General features: G+C 43.2%; 2 protein-coding genes across 7 annotated transcripts in view; both read right to left on the bottom strand.

Moving 5' to 3' along the window:
- Positions 1-18,499, bottom strand: part of LOC117058046 (protein TANC2) — a 54,525-nt gene extending 36,026 nt beyond the window's left edge. Inside the window, exons 1-7 of the mRNA XM_033168929.1 lie at positions 18,367-18,499; positions 12,747-13,010; positions 6,815-6,940; positions 5,551-5,832; positions 3,734-3,867; positions 1,739-1,970; positions 1,454-1,620 (exon numbers count right to left, since the gene is read on the bottom strand). Coding sequence (XP_033024820.1) covers positions 1,454-1,620; positions 1,739-1,970; positions 3,734-3,867; positions 5,551-5,832; positions 6,815-6,940; positions 12,747-12,984 — 1,179 coding nt within the window. The 5' untranslated portion in view covers positions 12,985-13,010; positions 18,367-18,499. The remainder of the gene's footprint in view (positions 1-1,453; positions 1,621-1,738; positions 1,971-3,733; positions 3,868-5,550; positions 5,833-6,814; positions 6,941-12,746; positions 13,011-18,366) is intronic.
- Positions 18,422-18,575, bottom strand: part of LOC117058047 (protein TANC2-like) — a 140,523-nt gene continuing 140,369 nt past the window's right edge. For all 6 annotated transcript variants that reach the window (XM_033168934.1, XM_033168933.1, XM_033168931.1 and 3 more), the window contains exon 7: positions 18,422-18,555. In XM_033168934.1, coding sequence (XP_033024825.1) covers positions 18,532-18,555 — 24 coding nt within the window. In that variant the 3' untranslated portion in view covers positions 18,422-18,531. The remainder of the gene's footprint in view (positions 18,556-18,575) is intronic.

Here is an 18,575-nt window from a genome sequence, read left to right as displayed (position 1 = left end):
ACAGAAGTCTGATTCCCCCGCAGAAGAGCCCAAGAGAAGCATGATCTCCAAAGGTGTAGATGTCTTTAGTAAAAGAACAGGATTTTGATGTGCACAGCAATGGATAGAAAAGAGAATCCCCCTCAGGGATTTAAATAGCAGTAATAAATAAAAAATGGGCTTTCTCCTTGGAATGAGGCTGGAATCAGCACTTTTAAAGTAAAGGTGGAACAACACACTGGGTGGAGTCCAAGGTATGGGAAACACGGTGAAAGGCATGATTAGAAATAGCAAAAGGGTTGTGCTTATGTTTTCCACTCTTCCACACTTGCTTCCACCTGCTTTTCTGCCATAACAATGTGAGAACCTTGGCTGGAAGGAAAGGTGTCAAGGGTTCAGCGCTATTCTAAGCCAGTGTTTTTGTTTCTCAAGGTTTGAAGATTACAGGTGGTTCTCACTGAGAAAATCGTATTCCCCTAAGTTACACATTCCATTTGCAAGTCCTGTGCTCCTGCACTTTTTAAAAACTCCAGCAGATGTTCTAGCAATGTGTTCTATTAATATTTTATGCCCCTGATAGCCATATGAACGTATTTTATCCTCCTTTGTACTTTAACTCTTCTATCACCTTTTCCATCATATTTATGCATGTTATGTTGCCTATAAATATTCACAGCACTATAAATTTGCTACTCTCAAAGGTGACAAGTGCACTTTTGTTAAAAACTAATTTTTAAAAAATGAAGTGGGGGGAAAATCTGCTGCTGCTGAAAAAGTCACTTTTTTTAAAGAAGCCAAACCATTCATCAGTAAACCAGCAGGTGGGTAGATGTACTTTCATTATCCAAATGTAGCAGCTGCAAATGACTGACCGCCATTATTGTTTTGGTTTTGGGAACAATTCAGAGAATCATAGGATTAACCACAATGTCAAGAGGGGGGGGATTTACTTCTTTTTAATATATCAATCTTCTCCATTGCATTCAATGTACTCTTGAAAGCTGGAGGAGTTTCAAAAACAGTTCATGCCGATGCACAATGAGAAAAGACCAGAAGTCCTGCTGGGTGCACCTAACTGTGGCCTTGCCTTCTTAAAATACTGGTTGGAAAGCACATCTTCCTTTGAACTGTAACAGTTTTCATTTTTTAAGAAGTCAACATTTCAGCTTTAGTAAGTGAACTAATTCTATTTGCAGCTGTAGACAATGAAGGTGGCTTCTCTTTTAGTTAGAAATTGTCAGGGTAATCTTAAACAAGACAGCTAACCTCAATACCGTAAGGTTGCAGTGGTTAATAAACATTTGTGTGTCCCACATTTCCTCCCAACCAGTTCATATGCCTTGCAAACTGTGCATAAATCATCTGCTTCCAAACAGATAGCCCCATCACAGTAGAGGCCACGTAAGGTGTCTGCCCCCATTCAGAGAAAAGCAATTATCATACAGAACAGAGGATAAACTAGTCCCCAACCTACCTGTAGACTTGTTCTAACTGTCACAATCAGCTTCAGCCAGGATGGAAATTTCCCTATCATTTTGCTGAGGAATGATACTATTGTATCCCCATAGTCAGGTTTGTGAAATTCAGCTTCATTTAGCCCATCAATTAATATGATGAAATCTTCATCGGGGATCTTTCGTTCTGAGAGTTTAGGAATAGGGAGGTGGGAGAAAGATATGGACAAAAAGGTTCAGCTTATGCTTTAAAATGATGCCGCAGTTGTTCGTTGCTATCAAGGTAAACTCAGGCTTTTCACTACCTTTATGAAGGCTCTCCAAGGGCTCCAGAACTCCTCTCCGGAAAGAAGCTAAGGGATCCTGAACACAGGACCGCAAGCTAAGCATGCTCTGTAGATGGGGCTCCCGTAACAGCTGCTCTCTGTAGGCAGCAAACTGTGGGGAGCGGCAGAGCAAGGCTGCCACGTTGTGTACAAATTCTGGCACAAGGCAGGTGTAGGCATTATCAGCCTGGCAGTAGTGGTATGCAACAACCTGCAAAAGGGGAAACAAACATCAGTTCCGCAGCACACAGACGTTAAAAAATAGCCACATTAGCTTGCTGGTTTCCCTCACTCCAACAAGAAGGAAGATCCTGTGCTAAATGTCTTTGACATGAGGGGCAGAATGACTAGGTTCACAACTAGCCCATATATTTGTTGTTGTTCAGTCGTTCAGTCGTGTCCGACTCTTCGTGACCCCGTGGACCAGAGCACGCCAGGCACGCCTATCCTTCACTGCCTCTCGCAGTTTGGCCAAACTCATGTTAGTAGCTTCGAGAACACTGTCCAACCATCTCATCCTCTGTCGCCCCCTTCTCCTTGTGCCCTCCATCTTTCCCAACATCAGGGTCTTTTCCAGGGAGTCTTCTCTTCTCATGAGGTGGCCAAAGTACTGGAGCCTCAACTTCAGGATCTGTCCTTCCAGTGAGCACTCAGGGCTGATTTCTTTAAGAATGGATAGGTTTGATCTGCTTGCAGTCCATGGGACTCTCAAGAGTCTCCTCCAGCACCATAATTCAAAAGCATCAATTCTTCGGCGATCAGCCTTCTTGATGGTCCAGCTATTTATGGTCCATATATTTAAAGCACCCTTAAACCACTTTAATGATCATGGCTTCCACCATAGGATCTGAGGAACTGTACTTTATTAAGGGTACTTGTAGTTCGGGGGGGGGGGTATCTCCTAACTTCAGAGTCCTTTACAAGGACTGCAGGAAACTGCTCCCCCCACCCTTGAACAAGGTGCCCCTTTTTTACAAGCATTAGCTGCAAGAGGGACTTCTCCCATATTCCACTAATGCTTGCAAAAGGAAACTTTCTTTCTCCCCTCCCTATCACATGAGAGGTGCAGTTCGCAAGCACGGTGGAAGAAGTCCCTCTCGCACTTGAGACCTGTAAAAACTGGGAATGTTTGCACTGGTTACGGGAATCTTTTCCCAGTAAGGAAGAAGTGTGCACAGCCAAACTGAGCAGGCTTTAGTGCCCCCACTAAACCCTGCTTTGGCTGAAAACACCTATTCACGTAGCCAAGGCAGAGTTGAACTCTGCCCTCCTGTCCATCAGCTGGCATCAATTAGCTGATGTCAGCTAAGTGATAGGTGGGTATAGCAAATGCCCTTGCAGGCCAAATTGGAACACCTGGTGGACCAAGGTTTGTTTGAGGGATGGAGGTTCGCCACCTTGAGTCTATCTGTTGGATCGGTGTTTCCCAAACTTGTGTCTCCAGCTGGTTTTGGACTACAACTCCCATCATCCCTAGCTAGCAGGACCAATGGTTAGGGATGATGGGAATTGTAGTCCAAAAACAGCTGGAGAGTCAAGTCTGGGAAACACTGGGTTAGATAACGGTTTTATGCAGCTGTGTATTTTTAATTCTTTTCCCTCCCACAAAACCAAACAGTGGTCATTTAACTTAGCAATGCTTCCACACAGTGACTTCACTGTTCAGAACAAACCAGCCAACCATCAAAGAAAGGGAGTATTTGCTAGTATCTTCATAGTATCACATTGCAGGAAAGACTTCCCACTCAACACTGGTGAAGGAATAACCCCAAGAGGTGGAAGAGATCTTCTGACATTAATGGAACCTCCGTGCAAGCAGAATGAATATTTCTGGAATTTTAGCATGGCTATAGCATAATAAATAGTTGTTAATTATCTGTAACAGGACTTAAAAGTACACTATTCCTTTCCCTTGGTTTGCTTCATCCATATGAAAGAAAAACAGAATGAAAAGTTTGGGTGGGGAAGTAATACCTGGGCAGCAAGCCTCCTCATAGCCTCCTCCTGACGTCTGCGCATTTCTGGGGTTCCAGGGCAGCTTCCACTTGCGATGGAAGAGTGAGCAGAAGGTGGTTGAGTGAGAGGGAGCTCTCTGTTTGCATCAACATCTGCAATGCAGAAAAGGCGGAAAGATGGACTTAGACTGGAAAGAGTGAGAAGCAAGCAAATCACATCTATGCACCCTAGAAGGACAGCTCAATTTCCCTTACACAAGCCAACTTTTGTAAACAGCAGGTCGTGGAAAACAGGAGTCAAATAAAGGAATGTAGGAGTGGGCAACTGGACATTAAGGCAATGCAACCAAAATGGCACCATATAAAACCAAAATAGCCTGCAAGGCAGGCACAGCCTACAGTACCCAGAATGAAATTACCACAGTACCTCTCCACCATCAATAAAAGCATTTTTCTATTAGGCTTTTTATGTCACCCTGAAGGCTCTTGATGCATAAGTACTACTAAACCCATTCAAAGCTTTGTACATTAAATAAACCCATGCTGACATATATTCCTGGCCACTAAAAATAGCTTTTCCAAAAGATCCTCTGGCTTGAACTCAGTATGATTTCCAGAGGAAGAAGTCTTAATTGTGGAGAAGTCACTAAGAACTCTGTATATGTCCTCATTGTAAAGATCGGCACCCAAATGTTTCAGTATATAATAATAATAATAATGATAATGATAATGATGATAATAATAATAATAATAATAATAATAATAATAATAATAATTATTATTATTATTATTAGTATTAATATTATTATTATTATTATTATTATTATTATTATTATTTGTACCCCGCCCATCTGGCTGGATTTCTTCCAACAAAAATCAGATACAAAAATATCACACATTAAAAACTTCCCAGAAAAGGGCTGCCTTCAGGTATTTTCTGAATGTCAGGTAGTTGTTTATCTCCTTGAACTGTGATGGGAGGGCGTTCCACAGGGCGGGCGCCACTACCGAGAAGGCCCTCTGCCTGGTTCCCTGTAGCTTTGCTTCTCGCAGTGAGGGAACCGCCAGAAGGCCCTCGGCACTGGATCTCAGTGTCCGGGCTGAACGATGGGGGAGGAGACGCTCCTTCAGGTATACAGAACCGAGGCCGTTTAGGGCTTTAAAGGTCAGCACCAACACTTTGAATTGTGCTCGGAAACGTACTGGGAGCCAATGTAGATCTCTCAGGACCGGTGTTATGTGGTCCCGGCGGCCACTCCCAGTCACCAGTCTAGCTGCATATATAGGCAGATAGCTGCCAACACTCTTATTTGAGCTGTAGTAAGTGGAAAGACAAGTCTAGATTCACTGGAAATAAAAGCTGAATTTCTAGCAATTCCAAGCTCTTATAGTATATGATTGGAAAATGAATACAGTGGTACCTTGACTTACGAATTACTCGACATACTAATTTTTCGACTTACGAATGGAAAAAGTGCCTGCACGCCTACAAATTTTTCAACATCTGAAGGACATCCGTTGGCCGTTTTAGATGGGGTTTACTCGACTTACGAATTTTAGATGCGGTTTGTTTCCAATGCATTCCTATGGGGAAATTGCTTTTTTCGACTTACGAATTTTTCGACCTACGAGTGTGCATTCGGAATGGATTAAATTCGTAAGTCGAGGTACCACTGTAGTTCAGAATCCCTATAATGGCATTTCTCACACCTACAAATGCAAGGAACTGTCCCAACCTGCTTGCGTACAGGATATAGGAGGACATCTCCATTAGATAATATGTAACCTATATAAGCACACAACAGATTTATCCAGTTAGTACATCTCTTCACTTACGTTTTGGGGACGCATGGGGGCTGTCAGAAGCAATCTGCCTCATGCGTGTGCCATGGCAGCTCAGCGCAACCAGTCTGGAGATGATTGCTGTCTTGCCAAAGCCTATATTTCCAACGATCACCACACCTCTGTTCACACTGGCATCAGCACTCTGCAATTGTACATCAATCTCTTGGAACACCCAGTCCCGGCCAACGAACACAGATTCTGTGGTGATGCTGGGCACCTCAAAAAGCAGCGGTTTCAGAGAGATGTCAGGAGGTCTGTAAGGTGCAAAGCGTACTGCAAAGGGGAAAAAAAAACAAGTGTACAATTCAGGAACTATAATTAGTTATGGTAAGGAAGCGCAGAGTGCCACCTTCTAGTCCTGAACAATGGTGAGCTTTTCAAGGGATCCATTTGAACTTAGGTATCATTTGGCTACTATAGCACTGCTCTATTCAAATACAGAGAAGTTGGAAAATTTAAGAAAAGGCGGAAGGAAATCTAATTTGATGGGAAGGGATTTTTTTTTGGGGGGGGGTACCCAACGGCCTCATATAAACTTCACTTTTTGAATACTGATTATAAAAAGAGGAGTGGACAGATTTCGCTTCCTCTGTTTTAGATATTCTGCTATGTCTTTCAATAATTATAGAGCTTTTAACTGTTTTTAAGATTCTGTTACTATAGAAGGACATTGCAGATAAAAAGGCCTTCCCCACCCCACCCCGCCCACCACACACATTTGAAAAGGTTTCTCTCCCTGCCTCTTTTTTAAATATATAAAGTAATCTTTCTTAATATACAGTCTTTTTTGCCATAGCTGGGGAATCCCCCAGTACGTATAAGCTCTCAACACTGTATGTGGATAGCGCCTTTTGTACTGTCCTATTAGTGGCCAAAAGGGCAGTAATTATTTTTGATTTAAATCTGACTACTTTAAAGCAGGATTTCCCAAACTTGGGTCTTCAGCTTTTTTTTTCCTTTTTCTTTTTTTGGACTACAACTCCCATCATCCCTAGCCAGCAGGACCAGTGATCAGGAATGATGGTAACTGTAGTCCAAAAACAAATGGAGACCCAAGTTTGGGAAACCCTGCTTTAAAGCAATTCCAATTATGTTTTGGATAGCTCGGGATAACTTACTGTAGCAGAGCCAGAGATAGCCCAGACTACACTAGACTCCTTCTCAGAATGCGGACACTTTCAGTAGGCATCTGTACTAGGGTGGTAGCTGCTAAAGACCCCAGCATATGTCACAGGTGCACACATACAATGCTTACCTCTTAGGTCCTGTTGCGTGCGAGCACCAGCTATACTCTGACGAGGCATCCGGAGAGATGTTCGTAGGGGAGCATGCCTCTGTTCATCTAGATAAGCTAGATCTTCTAAATGGGCTGAGCTTGTAGCTGCCAATGAATAGAATGCTTGATGAGACACACTTTTGGGACTGGCATTAAGACATTATAGTAAATATACAGCACTCTTCATTCAATACATATTGAAGGGTGACAGGAAAAGGCACCATATTCAAAAGTGTAGTGTTTTGTCTTCAAAAGGAAGAATCAGAAGCATACCGAAAGTGCACTGAAGATTCTTCTTTCTTAACCTGCGGTTTGAACTTTCATATATGCCAGGCCCACAAACATGGGCATGCTTTGCCCAAAACTGTTGGGTGGGCCAACCTCCAGGGCTTGGCAGGTTTAATTTTGCCTACAGGTTGGAAGGTCTCCACCCTGGTGTATAGCATCTGAGCTGTGCTCATTGGATCAAAGCAAATACGGTAATTCATGCTCTTTAACACAGGACCAAAGAAAAGTCAACAGAAACTCTTCATCAGATATGTTGGTCATGCTTATTAGAATGTCAATATCTATTAATTTAGTAAAAGATAGAAATGTAAACCTGCAGGTTTCTAAAGAATGGAGAGAAAGATTCCATAAATTAATTATGTTAACTTCCCTAAGCAAAATGACCTAAAAGTAGCCACTTGTTTATTTCTTAGGCCCTAGATTGAGTAGTTCCAAGAGAATATATATCATGTCAGGTATTATATCTAGAGTTGATACAGGGTTGGACCTTCCTTTCCTGGGATTTGTTTATGAGTATATTGAAGCATGAAACCTTGCAGTAAGGTGATTCTCAACTCTCTCACTGACCCTTTTGCAGTTCAATGAGGCAAACACTTCATTGCCATGAATACTTCCATCCGGCTATAAAATGCCTTCCTGTCACCTAATGGTAGGTGTTTGCAATGCCTGAAAATAGATGCATTTCAACCCTGATAACTAGGTGGAGGCAGCTTTTGTTCATAAGGCTAAAATATATGTTACAGAGAAACCACAGGTCAAAAATACCTTCTCACCCATAAACCGTAGCCTGGAGCAAGTAATTATTTCTCCACTTGGCCAACTTCAAAGGGCTGTTGTGAGAATAAAATGATATAGCAGCGTACTGTAATGTAGCTTTAGCCTGATTAGTTCTTTAGAAGGCTTACATAGAAAACAATGATGTTGTACACTGTAAATATTCTCAGCTGAAATTAAGGAATGCTGAATGGCTTCAGTCACTAACAATGCAAAATACTTAAGGCCCCATGCACACAAAAATCACTCGGTCTATATTTTCCTTTTACTCAGCCCTCAAAAAGAGAACGACAAGAGAGGTATTCAGATTGCGTGGAACAGGAAAAAGAAAACCGGCTCAGAATGTATATGTAATTTTAAGTATAACATACAACCACACAAAGCAAAAGGTGTCACTTGTATTTGCATTTTGTAAAATACTTTGAATTTTTATTGAACGAATAAATACAATAAATAAATTGCTTAGATGCTGTTAAAATGTTGTTTTGAACAGTAAAAAAAATATATTGATGAAATATTATTTCAGCAGAAAGGTGGAGAATATATACAGTTATGGTCAAAAGAGAGAAAAATGACCTCTTTGTCCTAAGAAGCATTTCAAAGATTTCTATAGATATGAGGCTATTTTGGGCAATGAAAATGACTGATTTATACAGCATAATTGGTGTGCATGTTGTTTTGCTGAAATACAAGAGGCGATGTCCTTGTGCCAAAGGGCTATAATCTATAATTAGACACAATGGAGACAACAAAGGAAGGAGAGAGAAGTGGAGGCAGGCAGAGGAAAACAGGAAAAGAATATGTGCTACTTCAGTTAAAGATACTTAGGCTTAGGTACAGTAAGGCACAAGAACTAGGAGACTGGCCTTGATCATAGAATGTGAAGCTGGCAGCTGCTTCGCTCCTCTCTCCCTGCTGCTGTGCTACTACGAAGAGCTAAGCCAGGAGCTTAGCATTACAAGCAAATCCGGGCTCGGGACTTGCCTCTCCCAAACAAACCACAAATGGCAAGCCATGAACAAAGCTTGGTTACAGATCATGGCTTGTCTGGAGTATGACAAATCACAAGCCCCGTTTCAGACATAACGCTAAGCCAAATCACTTAGCTCCTGATAGTGAAGGAGGCAGAGGAGCAAGGGATCAGCCAGGTGGCCAGAATTTTCTTGTTTAAGGTAAGCCAGTTTAACTCAGCATTACATGCAAACCAGGCTACTGTGTCAAAGGCTTCGCAAAAAAGTAGATTTTGAGGGGGTATTGGAAAGAAGTAAGGTGCTCTGGGAGGAAGTTTAGCAAGAGAGGAAAGGTGGGCTGGAACTGTTCAAGGGAGCAGGAAATCTTCACACAGCTAAGGGTGGCAAAGACTGCAGAAATGAAAATTATCAAAAGACCTGATGTTGGGAAAGATGGAGGGCACAAGGAGAAGGGGACGACAGAGGATGAGATGGTTGGACAGTGTTCTCGAAGCTACTAACATGAGTTTGGCCAAACTGCGAGAGGCAGTGAAGGATAGGCGTGCCTGGCGTGCTCTGGTCCATGGGGTCACGAAGAGTCGGACACGACTGAACGACCTGAACAACAACAAGATACCAGTATAGCCTACAATCTTAAACCTTTTTACTGCCCCCCCCCATTTATATTAGGCAATGCCTTGCAGTCTAGGCTCCATTGGAGTTTGGAGGGGGGCTGCTGAGATAAACATTTTATTTCACTGATATCATGACTTTACCCCACGAAATCATACCATATCCAAGCCTGCTCAACTTTAGCAAGACTTCTGGATCATGTGTCTTCAGGTCATGCTGTCATATTTAGTTTCCAGGTAACACTTAATCACATGTTATTGCAAAAGAAAGAGAAAGCAGAGCTTGTGATAAAACTATCCAAGAGTGAGGGAAATATAGCTTAACTAGGATTAAATGTAATTATTAATGATTCTATAAAGCCCTTGTGATATAAACTAGCGATGGGCAAACTTCCCTCAGTTCAGGTTGGAATGAGTCACCAGCTATTTAAATTGACTTTTAATGTACTATATCAGATTGGTTCAAATCCCATCTATCTTTTGTCCTAAGCCCTGAATATTAATTTCAGCTCTAAAATAAGTGCACCCTTCCCCAAAGGGGGGTGTTTAAGACTCACAAACAAGGTGAGCAAATCTAGTGATGCTCTCAAACTTCGAGGGGGGGGGGGGAGCAGCTATGCAGCCTTTAGGCTTGTTTAACCAAGTAAGTTCTAGGACGCTTCCTAACTCAAGCAACTAATAGCATTTGCAAATAATTTTATTACAGGCTTTGCTCGCTTCCCCTAGCTCAGTGATTCCCAAACATTTCCTCCATGGACCACTTGAAAATTGCTGAGGGTCCTGGCAGACCATTAGTTGTTTTTTTCTGCCTGTTGTAGCAATTGTAGTGCACTGCGCTAGATGCTGTATGATCTTTAATTGCTCTTTTTATCAACACACTGTGGACCACTAAAATGAAATTTGTAGACCACTGGTGGCCCGTGGACCACAGTTTGGAAACCCCTACACTAGCTTATGTTTTCACCTCTCTTTTATAATGAAACCAAAGACTTTTCTCCAGTGCCTCTGCTTCCAGCACTGAGACACCTGGGAAGAAATGTCCCCCACCCATATGCAGAATTTCATTTCTCAGCTGTAGGCAAATTATGAAGGAAACAATGTTTGATGGGCACCTCTCCTAAGCATACAAGCTCATCAAATCTGTGTCCCAAACCAGTATCTATTAGTTTCTGCAATATTACTGATATAAACCTGTAAGGTCCGTGGGGTAGTTGCTCGCGAGTAATCAGGCAAGACTCCGACCAGTCTTTTAGTAGGTTTATTGTGCATACTATTTACAGTGCAGAGCTACAAGTTCATGTCTGTATCAGTCACTCGCAGAATCTGGGAGTGGCCCCTTCCGGCAGTGACCCCAACATAAGAGTTTCGCTATCCAAAATCTCTGCCTTCCCTCCTTGCGTTTCACCCCTCTGTGCACTTGGAAATGGAGTGTCTCCCTCCTCGCCCGCTGAGCGAGGGGGGTGCAGGGTCTCTCCAACATCCCCAGAGCCTCTGCTCTCAAGCCCCTGAGCTGCCTGCCCCTCCCCACTGGAGACATCGCTGCTTCCTCCGCTGGAGGAGGAGGTGCTGCTGGTCAGGTGGGGCCGGGGCTCTCTGTAGCATCCCGAGAGCCCTTCCACCACCCTGTGCTGAGCCGGGGACAGTTCCCTGACAAAACCTTTTGTGGTTCTCCGGGTACCACTTGAGGTTTGTTACTACAAGCACCAACCATTTTGTGTGGAGGTTCCGTTCCCAGCTCCCATGTGCATCTGCTGAATGCACATAAGCGTGCCCTGCCACCATTGTACCCCATTAAACCACCACCACCCTAGTTCTACCCTCTCTCGGGTCCAAAAGGACCCATGTGTCAGCAATCATACATCAATTGGACTTTTGAGAATTCCATTCCTCCTGTGCTGCAGATGTGTGGGACTGTTACTTGTCACATGTCTGTTTACATTCCAGCACTGATTATTGGAGTCTTGTGAGTGGAAAGGGAGATACGCTGTTTCCGCTCTGCATAGCTATTGTTTTTGCAGTTCTCTCCCCGAGGAAGAAAGACAGAGAGAGAAGTCATGTTTTTCTTTGTTCTGTTAGGTAAAGGTAAAGGTACCCCTGACCATTAGGTCCAGTTGCGGATGACTCTGGGGTTGCGGCGCTCATATCACTTTACTGGCAAAGGGAGCCGGCTTTTGTCAGCAGACAGCTTCCAGACCACGTGGCCAGCATGACTAAGCTGCTTCTGGCAAACCAGAGCAGCGCACGGAAACGCCGTTTACCTTCGTGCCGCAGCAGTACCTATTTATCTACTTGCACTTTGACGTGCTTTCGAACTGCTAGGTTGGCAGGAGCAGCGACCGAACAATGGGAGCTCACCCCATCGCGGGAGATTCTAGGCTCAGTGGTTTAGACCACAGTTCTGTTACGTTTGATTTAATTTGCAATAAATAGGCTTAGGTCTTACTCCTCAAGGCTGAGCTTCTGTTTGGACTCTGCTAGTCGTGTGCTCATGTCCTTGGATATGGGTCCCATCAGCGTGACGGGACCAAAGTGATGAATCCCGGGCAATGCTTCGTTGGGGGGGGGGGGGAGACACCGGCCTCGGTGTTATCACCCAACATTGATGCGCCTAAAATGGTCGCTGCCTGCATGTGAAATTCTTCTAGGGAGTCACTCGTCAATTTAGGATTGGCGACTACTCAATAGAAATTTTTGATTTAGAGCTAGCTGGAAGTAAAGCAGACCCAGATTGGATTAAAGTTGTTCCTAGGAGTAGGGGAAATGACAGAAGATAAGAGTTCGTAGTTTCGCAAACAGTGGCCTTGTACAGTCTTATTTTGGCTCCCCTCCGCTCCCAGTTTCACTACTTGATTCACACAGCAACACTCTTTAGCAGCTTTTCATTCATCTCTCATTAGCACATTTAGAAGTTTGTGTGATTTAATTAAATATGAGGGTTAAATTGAACCAAGAGCAAGTGACATTGTGCAAGTACTTCTGAAACTATCAGGAGTGGAGATGTTGCTTTGTGTGATCCTTCAGCAAGTTTCTCCTGGCCGAAGACACAACTGAGGTAGAGATAGGCAGGATCCATGGGACACAAAACTAGGAGACACTGGATAACTTGAAATGTAAAATTAGTGTGGGGTGTTATTTCAGAAACAATATTTTAAACACCTGAAGCATTCACACAGTTTTTACAAGGGTGATAAAAATGTAAGTACTGTAACGAGTTTCTGGTTCACCGTTAATTTCAATTTACCTTAGCACTTAATGAGAATTTCTTACCTGCTACAGAGTTTGGCCGAGGCATTAGGTAGAGTGGAATGGATTGTACTGACTGGGATAAAACAGTCTCTAAGTTCCTTTCAGGGATCTTGTTCAAACTGTATGTAGAAGCCGTCATGTTTTCATCCACTCGATATAAACAAGAGTCTATGCTGGATTTTTGAGACTGCCAAGGTTTCAAGTTTCCTCCAGATCCTAATTCTTTACTGCTTTCCCCTCCATACTTAGCACGATCCATATTTTCAGAATAGCTTGTCAGTGTTGCTGTAACAAACAAAGAAACAAACAAAGAACATGAATAACAAAGGAGGCAGTTAATTCAAGTGTGACTCTACAGAGGAAGGTAAGGATTGCCATGGTTCAACAATATCTATTTCTTCAGCTGCCTTTTAAGAGTATGAATGCGGCCATTGCACTTTCAGACTGCTACCCCATTGCTCATCTGTATACTATCCTCTCTTGTCTGCTGTGAGGCAAGCCTAGATCTCTGGTGAGCGATGGAACCAACAGTGTTAAGGCTAGAGCAGAGAGGTGGTGCTGCAGAGCCTTCAGGCACAAATTTTAGGTTTGGTCTCTCAGTTAACAATCAGACAACCCTAAATAATTTTGCATTGCATTCAGATACCCAAAATGTGAACTGTAAATTCAAAGATGATGGAATCCAAATTGGTCCCGCACAACAAAATGTTGCAGTTTAAGCCACTCTCTCCCAGATATATGCCTTCCAACCTGCAATATGGACAATTATTTGAACTTGCTCTGGATTTTGCAAAAAAAAACAAAAACTAAATGAGAAAGACCAGGATCTTTGCTGATACCTTTTCGGGTTTTATTTGTTTTGTTTTCTGCAAACCTTGAAGTTCAGTCTGCTGATACCTGCCCGTTCCTCATATGCATGAGTGCTGTCTACTGTGGCTATGTAAGCATGTGTATTTTCCCTTGACAATCAGAAACAGAATATAAGATGACCATTATGGCAACTATTCTGCCACATAAACGCAAGCTTTGGAATTACAGGGAGATGAATATGCAATATACCTTTGCAGTTTGAAAAATGTAACAACACAATTGTATTTAAGGAAACACTGAAGGTCACAAAAGCCAAACTGTTAGTTGCTGGAGTTCATCATTAAGCAGAAGTTTTGCTCTTACAACATTAATATATACAGGAGCCCCGACCTTTCCTTCTCAGCTGTTCTGTTCATCAATCTGCTCATTGATACAGTGAACTCAGATGACGGTACTTCCCACTTCTCTGTCATTCTCTCACATTACCTCCAACGGGGTTAATTTAGCTATCATTCAAACGGGACACAATCACTGGGTGGAATTCAACATTGCACTAAGGCAATTTGTTCCGCCAGGGCAAGCATTTCAGCTTGCCAGATGAAATGATCCCCACTCTCCTGACTCCCCAAAACCAATTTTGGGGGGCAAGCAGGGGAAGAGAAAGAATTCCCACTGTGCCAAGAGGAGCCTTTGCACAGGATGCTGCTGACAGGACTCAATGGTTGACTCCCAGCCACTGGCTCTGAGCTTCTGTGTATGCAGGCATTATATCACCCAGCCCTGAAATATGAAATTTGGAGTCTGTTCTCTGCAGTTTAGATTTCAATCTGAGGCAAAGGAGAATTCAACACTTGTCCTCCTTCACAGCCCTCAAGCCATGTCCCTGCCACCCCCAAGCATATGATCCTCCAAGCCTCCTCCTTTTCCATCCACTTACTTGGCTGCTCCTGCTGCTTTGGCTGAAAGCAGGAGTGAGGAAATAAGTGATAGGACATTTCTCTCAACTATCCATCTTCCCAGCACATTGTACTTCCCTGTGCGCTTGCATCCAGCACATTGCATAGCAGGGCAGCAGGCACCAGAACTGGAGATCGGGGTGGAGGGTGGGGAGAGGCCTGCTATTGCCTCCTCTGCCACTGGATCCAGCGCCAGGCAACATGGGCGGCGTCATGCGTTAGAAGGGAGTTGGAAAAACCTGGTCGGAATGAGAGCATGCAGGAAGACGTTTGTGGGGTGGAAGGCGAACAGTTGGAGGTGGGATTGGAGCCCACTGCACTGTCAAAGACAATTGTGGAGTGTGCATGATGAGGTCCAATTTGGCTCACAACTGGCCAAGGAATAAACAAACCGATTACCCTAGGCCAATTATGAGCTTGACCAGAGTAACTTCCGCCACCCCACACAAATCTGGTCAACTAGATTTTTCTAGATCTTCTTAGTGTATACATCACTGTATGAAACTATCTTAGCAAGCTATAAACAAGGGCAGTCCAACACAAGAGTACTCTGACATGGAACCACAGGCCACACAATTTGACACTCCACGCCCCCCCCCCTTTCCAAAGAGAGGCTCCGGCAGGGTCCTAGAGTCCTCCCACCACTCCCAAATCTGGGAACGCACTAACTATGCTTTGGAAGGAGGACATCTAGGACCCGACGAGAGTTTTGCTTTAGAAGGAAGTGTGAGGGCTGGGGGGCAGGCATCAAATGCCGAAAGAATGTAGTTGGTCAAGGGAGCCATGGACCCAAAAAGGTTGAAAACCTCTGTTTTATTGGTTATGAGAGAGACAGAGAGAAACTGCAATTGAAGTGAGATAATATGCAGACCTCAACATGGACCGGACAATCTAAGAACGATAAACTTAGTTTGCACCACAATTTCCTTTGAGGTTCTATGCTTCCATTAGTAATCTTTGTTCTGAGTTTGGCTGCCTTGATTAGTGCAAATGGACCTATTGTTAAACCAATGGGTAGCCAGGGACTTCCCCTCCCAATGCCTTGAAATAAGGCACCCATCAGAGTTTAGAGAGGAAGGACAGGATGAACACCAGAAGCAGAAGGGACGAGAGATGCTGAGGTCAGACGATCTGGCACAGATGGAGGTTGACAGGCAGGCAGGCAGATGTGAGTTCATCTGCACTGGCTTCTGCTGGGCGAGCTGCCTTGGGTCACCAGTTTTTACTGCCTGTTTTTGAAATATATTTTGCTTTTACTATGCCTTGCTTGTAAATAAACACGACTTCCGTGACAACTTAAGTATGTAACGTACTTTCATTCGAAGGAAACTAAATCCCATAGTACAGTTCCCTGGATTTCTCATACTTGAGAAAGTACGGAGTGCTTAACCCTAGTGTCGGAAGTACAGCAATGCTTCTTTCAGGAGAAACTGTGATGTGATGTGATTTAGCCAATATGTAGAAAATTGCAGCAGCACTTCTAGTAGAATCAGGGTATCCCACTAGGAGATGAAGATGACTTAAAGCAACCCTGAAGGCTGCACAGGAATAGGTGAAAACCTTGCTTGCTCAGCAGCTAAAAGGATCAAAGCTGACCTAAAAGCCCAGTTGCACAGATCCCATCTGAGTCTGGTTAAGACATTCCACAAGATGCATGAGTATCTAATGAGCTTGGACTGGAGTACTACAGTCAGATGCTGAAAATAAGCAGGCTTTATCTACCTTCTGGCCTTCCAATGCAAACAAGAGCAAAAAGCTATATGAATAGCTGCTGACTAGCGAAAGTGCAACCTATTCTAATAGTGGCTTGAATGAGATTTAGCTGTAGCCATTAGTGAGGGGGAACCCCTTTAAACTTTTCGCCTTGTGTGAAAGCCTCATGTAAAGGCCTTGGTGGGATGGATCAAATCCTTACAGTAGGATTAATCAGAAGCCTGTGGAAGCCAGGCAGTCTGAGAAGCATATCTGCTCATATTGAGACCATGCTCAGTAACTGGAGATGACAGAAAGAAACAGAAACTATGGCAGTTAGCCTGAATGGCTCAAACTCTCAAGTCCAGTGAGAGATGGCCCTAGATGAAGACTCAGGGCTTTGATCAAAGGTTTAGATCAACCACTGGGTCAGAGTGGGCCAGGAACCAGGCAGGAATGACAAGAGGAAGAAAGAAAAAGGAGGACTTCTGAGAAAGTTGCAGCGGATTTGGAGAGGAGCTTATGAGCCGGACCTACCAAGAGCCACTGAAGCAAAACAGATTAATGAAAGAGCATCTGATTAGAATTTTCACGTGATCCTCATGGAAATGAACTAAGCAGTGAATATTTCTGCAAGAACAGAATCCTCTGGTGCAGCCTCTGGTTAAAGAAATGTGGTTCATCAAAGGAATGGTGTTGGGTGAGCACAAATCTCTTTCCCCCCCCTCATTTGAAACAAATTACGGTACTACAAACCTGCTTGCTATTTGAGAATTTACTTTTGGACACATGTGGCTCTTAATCAGCTTGCACAGAAGGGTAACTCTAATCTGTTTTCCTAGCCACACTTGTATCAACTTTTTGCCTTTCATTGCAGTATTCCAAACAGAAATTCTAACAATTTATAATGGGGAAGTATATATTAGAATTATTTGATAACTTTTCTACGGAGAGAATGGAGTAAGGGTTGAGAGGTAAATGTCTTACACAAAGAAATTGGCAGCTAAAAACTTTTATTACTGAGGCAACAGAAAATGTTGAATATGACAAGATAGTGCTCTATTGGTACACATAAACATGTCCTCTTTACCATTTCAAACTCCATCTTTTAAAAAGCTGTTTAAGTATTTTAAGGATTGAGGGAACAGAGGAGAGACAGGACAAGTTAAGGCAATTCTAACTTCTACTTGAAAGAAGCAACGAAGAGCTACAACTCTCTTCCTCTAGCACCACATAATACACACCTTCCACATTACTTCATAAACTGTGTTGTAGAAAGCTGTTGAGATCATTTCTTCAGATAACCAAAAGGCAGACATTTGCCAGTCCCTGAGGTTGATAAGATTGCGCTCCAGTGGAAGTCTCTCTGGTATCACCATCAATAGCTTCAATAGCGGGTACTATTGAGAGGTAACACAGATTATATCTACTCTCTCAATTCTGATTTTTCCTGAACACTCTGGGAATCAGGGTTACTGCAGATGGAAGCAAATTTCTGAGCCAAGGTGACACAGCAGTTAGGTCCCCTTTGCACCTTGGCACAAGGACCTGGTGAAGCTTTGCACTTTGTTGCTAACAGGAGAAACAAAACAGTACTATGATAGGGATTCTGCAAGTGACCATGACTCTGTGAAATACATCTATTTTGAGAGACTGCTTCTCCTTGATCCAGGCTCTGCAATTTAACTGGAGGGCTCATCTACTGAGCATCCCATGGATATACTCTACCCAAAGAAAGGTTAGAATGAGAAAGAGTCTTGTTGCCACCTTAAAAGACTAATGAATTATATGGCATATGCTTTTAATCGACTAAAGTCCACTTCACCCAATTAATGAATAGCTATCCTCAGGGTGTGTGTGTGTGTAAGCGGTCCATAGTGGGATCAAATGGCAATCAAATGCAAAAAGTACCACTCTACGACTATAAATTGACGCTTAGCTGTATGCAAATAAGCACAGTGACCATTCATAACAGCAGCATTTGTATTAATACAACCATCCTCTCATTATTAAGTAATCTGTTGTAGGAAAGTATTGTTTCTTTTCATGCCCTGAGCAAATAGAATCAATCTTAGTAAGCTTTAATTCAGCAGTTTCATGCCAATTATTCATGTCTTACTAACATTCTATTAAATATTATTCCAAGACACATAGCATTACTGGTGCCCAAGAACGTGACTCACCTATTATGCCGCTGTCTCTGCTCTCAAGAGTAGAAGTGGGGCTGGTGACAGCTCCATAACTGCAGTCTTTTGCTATAACATCCTTGGTGCTAGTTTGAAGGGAGGGTGGAGCAGGGACTACTGGCAGGTGGTGAAGCAGTGCTACTGGTCAGCGTGGAACAAGACTTATTCTTGGGACACTGCTGAGGTCTGCAAAATTGGAAACGGGA

Source organism: Lacerta agilis, chromosome 14 (genome assembly GCF_009819535.1).
Source record: "Lacerta agilis isolate rLacAgi1 chromosome 14, rLacAgi1.pri, whole genome shotgun sequence".
NCBI classification, from domain to species: Eukaryota; Metazoa; Chordata; class Lepidosauria; order Squamata; family Lacertidae; genus Lacerta; species Lacerta agilis.
The sequence above is the reverse complement of the archived record's forward strand: the minus strand, read 5'-3'. Positions and strand labels throughout refer to the sequence as shown.